General features: G+C 36.9%; 1 protein-coding gene across 4 annotated transcripts in view; it reads left to right on the forward strand.

Moving 5' to 3' along the window:
- Positions 1–13,873, forward strand: part of usp53b (ubiquitin specific peptidase 53b) — a 64,098-nt gene that overhangs the window by 44,975 nt on the left and 5,250 nt on the right. For all 4 annotated transcript variants that reach the window (XM_055205351.2, XM_055205350.2, XM_055205353.2 and 1 more), the window contains 6 exons: positions 4,475–4,588; positions 4,782–4,880; positions 9,052–9,703; positions 9,787–9,851; positions 11,946–12,012; positions 12,857–13,665. In XM_055205351.2, coding sequence (XP_055061326.2) covers positions 4,475–4,588; positions 4,782–4,880; positions 9,052–9,703; positions 9,787–9,851; positions 11,946–12,012; positions 12,857–13,665 — 1,806 coding nt within the window. The remainder of the gene's footprint in view (positions 1–4,474; positions 4,589–4,781; positions 4,881–9,051; positions 9,704–9,786; positions 9,852–11,945; positions 12,013–12,856; positions 13,666–13,873) is intronic.

Genomic DNA, 13,873 nt, shown 5'->3' on the forward strand with positions numbered 1-13,873 from the left:
TCCACTCATTTTTTTCTTACTGATGTTCCTAATGGATGTTATGCCTAGGCTGTCATACTCACAAACCCCTATTGGAATGGGAAAACATTCTTATTTATCCTTAAATATCTGTAAGTAGTTTTTCATTTATCCTTTCTTTATCCTTTCTAGTCATTTATATTTTATTTTATGTTATAAAGTGTAACAGACAGCCACACATGGGAATGTTTCTTTTGCTTTACAATTACCTCATACATTTGCGTGCACAGTGGGATGCAGAACAGGGCAGAACAAGTTTCAATTGGTAACTAATGCAGCTTTAAAGTAAAGTTTCATTTGGACTTTTGAAAAATATGTCCACTTAATAACTTTCATGCTCTGCTGGGCTTATGAGTATCTTTTGTAGACAGTGAAATTTTCTAATGTGTTATTTGGATTTGTTCCTCTTGTGCTTTTGGAAGGATGTTTAGTGTGGGATTTGTGCTTGAGCTTGCTCTTCTAGTCTCTGCTGAGCTATGTGCTTTAGACTGAGCTGGCAACATTTCTGCTGAGCAGAACACCAATGCGGTCTCTGTAGTGATAGAGCAATCACAGTGCCAGAAGTTTATCAAACTTTTCACTGCCTGCAAATGCCAGGCTTCAGTGCAGCATGGCCTTTTAAAGTAGCCTTTGGAAAAAGCATTTGGCCGCAGTGCATGATAGACTTTGATTTAAATTTCAATTGAAATAAAATAATTTGATTTATTATTTTTGCTGGTTTAAAATACATTTATTAAAAAGTGTAGACGTTGTGTAGTGGTGAGTGTTATAAAATTGAATCTCATTCCGGATCATGTTTTTTTTTCCTTTTCCTCCATCATTTTCTTAATTCAATGTGCACATTCCTATAAAACACAAAAATCAAAAAATGGCACGAAAAATATTAAGAAACATTTAATCATTTAAAATTTGCTTTGGCATTGGTTTGTTTTCTAGATTGGTTAATTTTTTAATTTACTTGCTGATCATTGTTGAGATCATCGTGTGTACAGTCAGTGGCAGATTCGTTTTGCTCTTCATCTGCTGGGTTTGCAGTAATCCATGAGCTTGTTTTGCCCTCTGCAAACATCTGGAGCGGCTTATAGAGTGTCCTATATAAGTACGTTATGAGCAAGTGTGTCCTTTCTCTCTCCCATCAGAAGTCTGCAGGCACTGCAGAGATGCAATGTACTGTAGTTTATGGGGTCATTTCTACCCAAAGCTGTTTGTTTAGTTTCATATTGCAGTGGCTTTTTTGATTACTTAACACAATGTCCCCTGGACGCAATACTGAATTTATTTGCAATAGTGTTTCTCAGCAAAACACCAGAACAGCAGGGCTGTCAGGATTGGATAGCACAGCATAGGATAGGATAGCATAGTACTGTATACTTTAGGATAGGATATAGCCTACTCAGGACATAAGTAGCCAATTATTTGCAAATGATTATATAATTCCAGACATGGGGACTTTAAACTATCAAGTTTTTATTGTTGTTTATATGTCTGTGTTGTGTTTTTAATGTGTTTTAAGGCAAACCATTAGCAAATTCATCATTTAACAACATCATTGCTGAGTATTTTCTCCATAAAATTGCAGTTTTTCAAAGAAATCAGTTTTATGTATCACAAACCTGTAACCTATCACGTCAACACAGAATGAGTCATTAAAGAATGGTATTACGTTTTTTCTGAATTGCTAAAACACATTTTTTTTGAAATCATTACTCATTTTCTCAAAACCTTAAACACAAATCCCAATTTCAAACAAAATTTACAGAACCCCTGACTCTTCTAGCAAAATAAAACAATTCCTTCAAAACCATTTCACTTGTATTCAAAATCAAACTAAGCTTTCAAATCATACACACACAAGTCTATAATATAAAACACTAAAGCATCCATTAGACATACCTTAAAAAATGGAAAACACAACATTCAGACATCTGCTTACAGAAAAATACATGTTTATTGTACATAACAACACTTGACAAATACTGTTAAAAATCTCTTTTACTGTAATCACAAGTTTAGTTCAGTGAATATACAGTAGTGAATACTTTACTGTAAGTACTGCAAGTAATAGTAAGTTTTCAATATTACTGTAAGCAGCACTTGTATTTTGTAAGTCAGCAATCCAACTGCAAATTTTGCCAATTGCGTCATCTCTGGTGTCCTTTTCTTCCTCATACTCTTCACCTGCCTCTCAGACTGTTTCCAATTCACACAATTGGTAAAAATACCATTAGATAAAAGTGTGTAGATTTTTGAGTTCTTGTGTTTACTCGATGATAACGGTGTTGTAGTTGTGTTCAACTTTTGCCTGCCTGTGTTTAGCATTTATAAAACAAGTGCATTGGAGTGTGAAATGTGTGTTTTAGTGAGAAGTTTGTGTTTAGAATTTTGCAAAAAGAGTGCGTGATTTGACAAATGGGGTTAGGCCACTAGGAATTTGGTTCAGAGATTGGGGTTTAGTGTTTTAGCAATTCAGAAAAACTGTATGTATAAAGAAACCAATATTAACAAATATTGCTATCAAAATTTTATAGCAAAGTTGATTAAATTCACCCCCACAATATCATTTTTGTCCTATAAAATTGTATACTATGCTGCTTCTTACACTTGTTCTATACATGTTTCTTCAGTATTAAAAGCAACTCAGATATTAAAAAACAAAACAAACAAGCTAGGTAGTTCGAGCCATAGATATGTATGGATGCCGCATAGACTAGATGAAGCAAGGGTGTAGATTCAAACTTTTTTAAGGCACGAAGAAATTATCAGAAGAAGAAATTTTATATATGCTATTTTGGTGCCAAAGATGTTTGAAGTACTAAAATTACCGCCCACAGGGGAACATAAAATGTTGTGTCTTTTATTCTGTAAAGCACAAAAGACGTTTGACAGAATATTCATGCTGTAATCGCTTTTCTAAAGCTCAGCAGCCTTTGGTTTGCATATGTATTATCTCTTTATTTTTTTGAGAGAAAAGCTGAAGCAACATGGGAATGAGTGAAGGATGACAAAATCTTTTTAATGTAATTTTTGGAAAATATTTTGGTTTTTTAAGTTTATTTAAGTTTTATCCAACATATAGAGATTTAATTTATATATATATACTGTATATACCGTACACTCACCTATAGGATTATTAGGAACACCATACTAATACTATGTTTGACCCCCTTTCGCCTTCAGAACTGCCTTAATTCTACGTGGCATTGATTCAACAAGGTGCTGAAAGCATTCTTTAGAAATGTTGGCCCATATTGATAGGATAACATCTTGCAGTTAATGGAGATTTGTGTGATGCACATCCAGGACACGAAGCTCCCGTTCCACCACATCCCAAAGATGCTCTATTGGGTTGAGATCTGTGGGAGCCATTTTAGTACAGTGAACTCATTGTCAATTGAAACCAATTTGAAATGATTCAAGCTTTATGACATGGTGCATTATCCTGCTGGAAGTAGCCATCAGAGGATGGATACATGGTGGTCATAGAGGGATGGACATGGTCCGAAACAATGCTCAGGTAGGCCGTGGCATTTAAACAAAGCCCACTTGGCACTAAGGGGCCTAAGGCATGATGGATCCATGTTCTCATTCTGTTTACGCCAAATTCTGACTCTACCTTCTGAATGTCTTCAACTGTCCAATTTTGGTCAGCTTGTGCAAATTGTAGCCTCTTTTTCCTATTTGTAGTTGAGATGAGTGGTACCGGTGGGGTCTTCTGCTGTTGTAGCCCATCCGCCTCAAGGTTGTGCATGTTATGGTTTCACAAATGCTTTGCTGCATACCTCGGTTGTAACCAGTGGTTATTTCAGTCAAAGTTGCTCTTCTATCAGCTTGAATCAGTTGGTCTATTCTCCTCTGACCTCTAGCACCTCTAGCCCGTCTGGCACCAACAACCATTCCACGCTCAAAATTGCTTAAATCATCTTTCTTTCTTTCCCATTCTGATATTCAGTTTAGAGTTCAGGAGACTGTCTTGACCAGGACCACACGCCTAAATGTATATATATATATATATATATATATAAATAATTAGAAGGAAAGACACATAAATGTATAAATGTCACAGAGTGAGGGAATATTTTTTGCTATATATTTTAGGGATAATAAGCAACTTTGCACTCATTTTTAAAACAATTTAAAGAAGGGATATTGTTGCACCACTTACATTTATGTATATGGTATTTACCCAACATAATAAATATAGAGATGTAATGCTTATGCTTAGATAACACATTTCCTGTCAGAACTCAATGTACCAATAAAATGAACTAGAGTATGCACTGCATTTAGAAAACTGTAAAGATTGAATGGACTTTAGATTGCTCTTAATATAAGTGTCAATATCATAAATAAGTTTTGAAAAAAGTTTTTGCAATGCCTTTTGACCTTGAAGTATGTACTTGAAAAATGCAGCTATGAGTTAAGTTGTAACTGTGATTTCTCTCTCTGTTTGGGTTAGACTCTCAGCTGTCAGGCTCTAGGAAACTAGACAGTGTGAGAGATGTGAGTGCTGGTTCTCAACGAACAAATCAGGGACTCCACAAAACAACAATGCAGTCTTCAACCAATCGGTGTAAGTCATTGCCATCGCTGCATGTCCACAAATTTTATGCTTCTATTTAGCGAGACACTTAAAAAATACAAAGTTTGAAAAGAAATGCATTAGAAAGATGCTTGATATGATAAGGTATTGAAGAGCTACTAAAAAGAAAATAGCCTACTTTCCAGTAGTGATCCCACCAATGTCCTGCTTTTGAATATCTCAGTTAAAGTGCTTCCAGAAAGTCCCAGGGAATTTTCTCACCGAGGACAGAGGAGAGAGAGTGAAAGAATCTACAGAAGGTCAGATTCCCTCCAACACAAAGGTACATTTAAAAAAAATACATATTTCAGTAGAAACATTTGGGTACCTGGATCTAAAAATAATTATCTGTCTAAAGCTAATGCCCATGTTTATATTTTTATGTATGCTAATTAGGGTTAATATACAGTACAGTATACAGGTCGTTTTCATGGGGGGCACACTTCATAAAGTGAGAAACAGACTGAGCAACTAAAACCCATTTAAAATAGACCAAATCTGTCCAGTCTACAAAACAAGAGTCTTCAGTTCTACCAACAACGCAATAGTAATAACTATATACCAGATAGCAATAAACAACATGATCTGTAGCATATTAAAGTGTACTCACCATTAAACTAATTGTGGGGTGTTACAGGAGTAAAGTCCAATAAGACTTAATCTATCTCTCATGTAGATTTTTGCATGCAAGTTTTTCTCAGATACGAGCTGATAATGATGATGGCACAGAACCACCAAAATTTTATTTCAGACTGCTGCATACAATGCGCATCTACTATGAATCATACTACATCCAAACTCTCTGTATATATATATATGAAAATAAGTATTTGAACACCCTGCTATTTTGCAAGTTTTCCCACTTAGAAATCATGGAGGGGTCTGAAATTGTCATTGTAGGTGCATGTCCACTGTGAGAGACATAATCTAAAACAAAAAACAGGAATCACAATATATGATTTTTTAAACTATTTATTTGTATGATACAGCTGCAAATAAGTATTTGAACACCTGTCTATCAGCTAGAATTCTGACCCTCAAAAACCTGTTAGTCTGCCTTTTAAAATGTCCACCTCCACTCCATTTATTATCCTAAATTAGATGCACTGTTTGAGGTCGTTAGCTGCATAAAGGCACCTGTCCACCCCATTCAATCAGTAAGAATCCAACTACTAACATGGCCAAGACCAAAGAGCTGTCCAAAGACACTAGAGACAAAATTGTACACCTCCACAAGGCTGGAAAGGGCTACAGGGAAATTGCCAAGCAGCTTGGTGAAAAAAGGTCCACTGTTGGAGCAATCATTAAAAAGAAGAAGCTAAAAATGACTGTCAATCTTTCTCGGACTGGGGTTCCATGCAAGATCTCACCTCGTGGGGTTCTCAACGATCCTAAGAAAGGTGAGAAATCAGCCCAGAACTACACGGGAGGAGCTGGTCAATGACCTGAAAAGAGCTGGGACCACCGTTTCCAAGGTTACTGTTGGTAATACACTAAGACATCATTGTTTGAAATCATGCATGGCACGGAAGGTTCCCCTGCTTAAACCAGCACATGTCCAGGCCCGTCTTAAGTTTGCCAATGACCATTTGGATGATCATGAATGATGAGTACCATCCCAAGAACACCACCCCTACTGTGAAGCATGGGGGTTATAGCATCATGCTTTGAGGGTGTTTTTCTGCACATGGGACAGGGCGACTGCACTGTATAAAGGAGAGGATGATCGGGGCCATGTATTGCGAGATTTTGGGGAACAACCTCCTTCCCTCAGTTAGAACATTGAAGATGGGTCGAGGCTGGGTCTTCCAACATGACAATTACCCGAAGCACACAGCCAGGATAACCAAGGAGAGTCTCTGTAAGAAGCATATCAAGATTCTGGCGTGGCCTAGACAGTCTCTAGACCTAAACCCAATAGAAAATCTTTGGAGGGAACTCAAACTCTGTGTTCCTAAGCGGCAGGCCAGAAACCTGACTGATCTAGAGAAGATCTGTGTGAAGGAGTTGGCCAAAATCCCTCCTCCAGTGTGTGCAAACCTGGTGAAAAACGACAGGAAACGTTTGATCTCTGTAATTGCAAACCAAGGCTACTGTACCAAATATTAACATTGGTTTTCTCAGCTGTTCAAGTACATATTTGCAGCTGTATCATACAAATAAATAGTTGAAAAGTCATACGTTGTGATTTCTGGATTTTTTTGGATCGTGTCTCTCGCGGTGGACGTGCACCTGCGATGGCAGTTTCGGACCCCTCCATGATCCCCAAGTGGGAGAACTTCCAAAATAGCAGGGTATTCAAAAAAAGTGCCGTTGTCTCAGGGATTAAAGTCTTCATGGCTAGGTCTCCTGATAATGATTGAACTAAGCACTTAAGAGCGCTTTCTACGAGCTACATTCGTTGTTAATTTACGTGCGTTTCCCAAAGATGCACGTAGCGATCGCTCGCAGTTGGGTTTTAAGTGGTACATACGAGTCGCTATCCGTTTGAAATGTGCTGAAATGTCACCAATATAATGACTCGAATTTGTAGCAGAAGCTTGTTTAGGCTAATGATCTTTAGCCGATGTGCACTAATATTTTTTATAATATTTTTTATAATTGTTCAATGACTTTTTAAATGTTTTAAAATTGTTCATGATGAAATATTCTTTTCCGTATTTATTTAGGACTCGTCCCACTGCAAAATGCCTTCTGCATTATATATTATAATTTAGATTTTTATTATTATTTGTTGTTTATTATCTATGTTTATTTATTATTATGGATTATTGCATTGAACACTAAATATTTATTTGGTTTCTTTAATCAGATGCCATACCCTTCAAAAAAAATTTTTTACTGTAGCCTAGATTAATTATAGCAGCAATTGGTAGGAACCATTTATCAATTTGCTAGTACCAACTTTTACCAAAATTGTACCAAATACGTTTTCCTTCTTTATTAATTTATGTTTAGTCATTTAAATTTTATTTCTCATTTGAATGTTAAATATATTATATTAAAGTAATTTAAACAAATGAACAAAGGAAACCCCAATAAATATCTATACATTTAAAACATTACATTATCGTTATTGAAGGAGTCCAATTTGCTGGTTGTCCTGCAGGTGACCTTGTAACACTCTTGACGATGCACTTATGAATTAATGATTACTCCAGACCACTCGTAGATCTACGATGATTTTCAAGTGCTACTTAAGCTACGAAGATTTTGGGAAACGGCCCGTAATTCTAAGATGATTCGTACGATCATTTTTCCGATCTACTTAGCATTACGATGCTTTTGGAAAACCCGTCCCAGTTTATGTGCACCCCTGAACTCCATCCCCTAACACTTGTTTTGCTACATGGTTCCTGCATGGCTAAAACAAGTCAAAGGAAAATACAGCAAAAAAAGTAGTTAGAATAAATCAAACAGCAAATTTTAAAAAACACAGTAAATTACTGTATATGATGTTTGATGTCAAAGAAAATTCCCATAATGTAATGTAAATTACAATTATTTACTGTATAAATAGTTTGCAGTATTATACTGGGTGATATACAGTAAATAACTGTAAAATATACAGAAATGTCTAATAGTGCAGGTTCAGTGAGGAGTGAGGCTTAACAAATAGCTACTCAACTAACAAGGAAAACTGCCTGAGATTCCCTCAGATGAAGCAATTTGACCATCAAATTTGTGCACGAATAGTGGACTAAACTAGCTGGGGGCATTTTTTCCTCGTACAGACGTAGCTTCTAAGGGCAAGTTACATACAGGAAAAAAGTACTGGCCAATCTCCAGAATAACAGCAAACCATCTGTCCTCTTACGCTGCAGCAAGCATATATGATTTAAGGGAAAAAGAGGTTTAAAATTGACAACAAAATACTGCAGCATTTTATATAATTTTGTGTTAATGCAATAAAACAGTAAATATATATTATAAACACAAATGTCTTTCCTACCAAACGTAACACTTTCTAATAGCATTTATTAGTAATATTACTAATCATTATTCCATTAAAAGTGAAACATGATTAAAAAATATTCAGATTCTATAGAAATTAAATGTCAATTACTAGACCATCTACCATTTCTGAACTTTAGAAACCATTAGGTGGTTTACGGAGGTTAACACAAATGACTTAATGTGAAAATGTGAAGATGCACTATGATGAGATACAATATTTGTTGTCTGCTGTCTTTATAATAATCTAATGGTCTGGAAGGGAAGTTGTCTTCTATACTGTTTTGTATTGATTTTCTCGTGGTTGTTTAAAGGGTTTGTTAATGAGCTACTGTTGGTACCAATTGTTTTATTTAATTTGTGTGCATATACTATAAAATTAAATTTTTTTGTTTTAATGCATCTATAATGGGTCCCCAAAAGTATATAAAGAGTGATATGTCTGTACAGGAATTATTTTATAGCTTTTTGTAAATGTGGAATTGTTTTATTTTTATAAGATATGATCTATCCTCGATCATCATCTCCCCCTGAGAATGGCCCGAGATCTCATTCTGACCAGAGGCAGAGAACTCTCCCCTCACGAGCCTCTCGATCTGAGCACTCAGCAACACATCCTCGTGGATCACCACAGGAGTCTCGCTCAAATCACGGAATGGCAACCAGCGGCAGCCGTCACAACGACTCATCTCTCGGCCATCGCGGGTCAGTGAACGTCCCTGAGCAAGGCAAATCCAAGTCGTCGTGGAGACCAGTGCGAGAAGTCCTGAATGTAGACAGCGTGCTGAGTGAACTAGAACGACGTCAGCAGCAGCAGCAGCGTGGAAGTCCTCGATGCGGCCGTCGCTTTGGTCAGGAGAGAGGATTGATGAAGGAGAAACAGAAAGGGTTGATGACTATCTATGAAGATGACTCACGGCTAGAGACGGAAAGTCAAAGCTCCCAGGAGTCTCAGCGACAGATGATGGTGGCGCGGCCTAAAGGGGGAGCTAATGTAGCACAGCAGAGCGATAACTGGATGATCCAGAGGACAGAGTCAGGGTACGAGAGCAGCGATAGGTTAAGCAGTGGCTCCACTAATCCTGACTCACCAGGTGTGGAGAACTTTACAGGCAAAGAGCTTAGAACCAATCAAGATGCACAGCACCTCAGGTAAGGGTAATGTTTCAGGTTCAAATAATATGCAGGTATTCAAGCTTTGGTGTGACTTAAATAAGTCTTGTCGGTTTTCTCAGGGATCAAGGCCATAATAATCAAGGCGACTCAAAAATGGAGGCAGTGCGTTCTCCACAGTACCACAGTGAGTATTACATAGAAACACCCCTTACCCCTGGCATGCTGTTAAAAGTATAGGACACAACTTATGCTTTTGTATTCATAACCAGAAAATTTGAAACTTTAGTTAAAAGCAAAAAAAAAAAAAAACATTTGAAAAACTTTTAACAAATGAACAGAAAAACTTAGAAAGTAACATAAATTATTTGTTTATTCATGTGCTTGTTTCAGTACCAAATAAAAAAGACCACAACAAAATTGTGTGCATAAATCCTAATCTAGCCACCCTTAGTGCTTTCAAAACCTTACTGCCGTTCAAGGTAAAACAAATCTGCCAGGAACCATAACAAACTAAAACCAGAGTGGCAGCACACTACAAAAAAATATTCTGTAAAATTAAATACTTAATCTAGAAACAGGATGCCAAATAATTGTTCCTTCCTTTTCAAAGTTTTGTGATATAGCCAGCAATTCTGGCTTGCCAAAACATTTTCTTTTCCCCTTTTTAAATCCTTGTTCCTGTGTGAGCTCAAATACTGCAATACAATATAAATACACACAGAACAAAGTGCTAGATCAACGCTGCATAATTAATTACTACTGGTTTTGGTAGTAACTCAATTATACCCAGCTTTGAAAGTATAAGCGAATTCACGCGTTTTAGACCATAAAACATTTTTTGTTACTTACAGCAGACATCTCACTATCTGCTTGCTGCCTGTCCTCTGATCAAACTGTAAAAAACGAGATCTCTGTAGACAGCCTATACACTGTAAAAAATACTTTGCTGCCTTAAAATTTTTTGTTGAATCAACTCGGATTTACAAGTCATTTGAACTTACCATTATTCATCTTGACTAGAGATGAGTTGTTATAACTACAGGTGAGTTGTTTTAAATTATAAAATTAAGTTGACTTTTCTCAACTATATTTTTTAAGTTGTGACAACTAATCTCTGTTGACATGACTTGTAAATCTGAGTTGATTCAACAAAATTTTTTAAGGCAGCAAAGTTTTTTTACAGTGTGGGCTCCACAAACTGCAATAAAAACAAAGTGGCCAAACCTACTACCAGAAACGATAACAAAGTGTTCCAGCCAATAAACGACAAGAAGGATTTGGGGGTGGGGGTTAGGTGCGTTCATGAAAGCACGGAAGGGAGGTGTTTTGTTTGAAAACAGTTCAAACATCAACAAAAAGTAACGTCACACAGATTCGCTTAGAGCGCCTTTAATTTTTGACTCTTTTACACTCTTTATTTCTACAATTTTTCGTTTTTCATACAAAAACAGATTTAAAAACTTTTAGCTTTCATGCTTTAAGATGGAAATGTCAGGTAGCGTACAATGACTTGTACACACACAGGGGTTAATCTTAATGCAAAACTATACTAGATAATTAAAAGAGTGCAGCAGAGCTATTAGTCATCTGAGGAAGTTCCAAAAAGGCTTACATCCCTCTCTACTTCTCCTAAGCTGTAAAAAGGAAGCGGCTTGAATGTTAAATACAAAAATGATGTATTATAAATGAACATGGGAATGGAGCAGAAGGTTACATACAATGTACAGTACTGTTGTAATGTAGTTGCACTATACTGTTGAGTTGCAGTTGCAAAATCAAACCTGTGATATATCTGTATTTCAAATCTGCATTTAGCATTGACGAACCATCTTGATTTTCCCAGAAGGCCTGAAATTTGAAGCCCTGCTTAGTAAATAAAAAAACAGTAGGAAAGCACACTGTTAGAAAGAGAGAAAATAATAAGAGGCTAAAATCCAAAAAACATTATCAGTTGTGAAATGTATTCCATAGGCTTACTAAAGCCTAAATCTTACACTTAGCAGGACATGTCATGTCCTGTGACTTTATCCCCACATAGAGCTCGGCAGGTTGGCAGGAAAGAGATGAATAGTCTTGTCTATTTATAAATAGATGAGTAGGATGTGTCCTAGTGAGTGTGTCTGTGCCCGCTGTGATCAGCAGAGGGGGATTCTGGCAGCTATGTTCCTTTGACACACCTAAGCCACTTTTTAGGCTTTACTGTCAGTTTTTTATCATTTCAATATCAGAAAATACTTTTTTCTATATATTTCAGTTTTTTGCCTTCTGTCTCTTTTAGGCAAACAATTGGTTAAAATTCAGGGACAGAACTCAGAACATCTCTTGAAAGGCAGCCCAAGTTCAAGGTATTTCTTGACTTTATCTTTACCTAGCAAATATGCTACTGTACATGTAAGTCATCATTTGAAAGCATTAATTGGTTTTATATTCCAGATTAAAAATTATTAAACATAAATTATGTAAACTATGTTTTTATGTTATATCATAAAGAAAATGCCCAGTTTCCTTTAAGCTAATGCCATAATACACAAACACGCAAAAAAAATGTTCGGTTGTTTTAACCAATTGTGGGGTCAGTTTAAGAGAAAGCATGTATTCAATTCCTGGTTGTTTCATATGGACATTTAAGAACACCTTGCATCGCTTACATAGCATGCCACAAAGGTACAATAATTTAAAGGGATAGTTCACCAAAAATGAAAATTCTGTCATCATTTACTCACCCTTTTGTTGTTCTAAACTTGTATGCGTTTTTTTTTTTACTTTGATAAACACAAAAGAAGATATTTTGATAAATGATGGTAAGCACACAGTTGATGGTACCCACTGAATTCTTTAGTAGGAATAACAAATACAATGGAGACCGACTTGTGTTGTGAACTATCCCTTTATGCTCTGTTGACATAATTTTGTGCCATGCTTTTGATTGACATAAACTAATTTTGACTTTACAGTAGACCTCAGATTGTTTAAACAGAAAAACGTGTTGACAATTATGTACCTTAAAGTTACGTACAAGTATAGTGTAAGACTATATATGCATTTTTGTTTTATTGTTTGTTTTTGACAAACTGGAGAAATTATGTACAGTATAGCAAAGCAACAAACATCTACCAATATAAAATATACTATATAACGAAATAAGTCAACATATACAGTACTGTAAATAAGAACATCAATGTTTTACAGAAGGAAGGTTAGATATTCGTCCTGTGGCTGCAGGAAAGGTGGCAATGCAGAGAAGGACCCATCAACGAATGAACCTCAAGCAGAGCAACAGGAAGTTACCATGCGATGGCATCATAACCCAGAAAGCCCCCTACTGCGCCGCTTGGGCAAGATCAGTAGTCCCGAATGCAACAGTTCTGATGAACTCACCAACCCTCTTTCAGAGCCAGAAGACAGCGCTTATCGTTCCAGCACCAGTGAGGTGGCTCCAAACGAATCACCAGGCCTGAATCGCTCCAGTTACCTGCAGCCAAGGGAAGAGTCAGCCATACGTACATCAATACCAACTCACTCAAAACATGCACAACGGCCGATTGAGATAAAGACTCCACCCTTTCGTCCCAGAACCTTACAGGAGATGTCACAGACAGGTTCCAGGACATCCGGTCGTAGCGTTTCAGCATCACACTCCAGCTCGCTACACAGAAGAATGGAAGTCAATTGCACGTGCCCAAGCTCATCCGACGTGAGTTCAAAATCAGGTTCTGACCAAGAGAGAGGAGAGCAGGGGTCCAGTGAGCCTGCCGAAAGATCTTGTGGTTGGGAAAAGCCTTCTCCCTCAATGTCCCCAGGATCTGGAGTAGCATTGACAACTTATTTCTCTGTGGATAATTGTATGACAGACACATACAGACTGAAGTATCACCACCAGAGGCCGCTGGTTCTCTCTCTGCCTGAGCTGAGAGTACCTGTTAGAGATGGGAGAGACTTGGTGCATTTGAATCGCACAGAGAGCCATTCTGAGCGTGCCAAAAATAAGCCTGACTCTGGTATGTTGAAGCTCAATAGATCTGTTAATTTATTAAATGACATTAATCTATTGTCTTGGTTGTTTATGACCCTGCCTGTGCAAACCAAGCTAAAGTCATGTTTTGTTATTTACTGTTTTTTTTTTATTACATTAAATCATTCATATAATGTAGAGAGCAAATATAACCTTGATATATTGACTGAGTAAGGCCCAAAATTGAAATCAAT

The sequence above is a fragment of the Misgurnus anguillicaudatus genome, chromosome 3, assembly GCF_027580225.2.
Source record: "Misgurnus anguillicaudatus chromosome 3, ASM2758022v2, whole genome shotgun sequence".
In the NCBI taxonomy this organism is placed as follows: domain Eukaryota; kingdom Metazoa; phylum Chordata; class Actinopteri; order Cypriniformes; family Cobitidae; genus Misgurnus; species Misgurnus anguillicaudatus.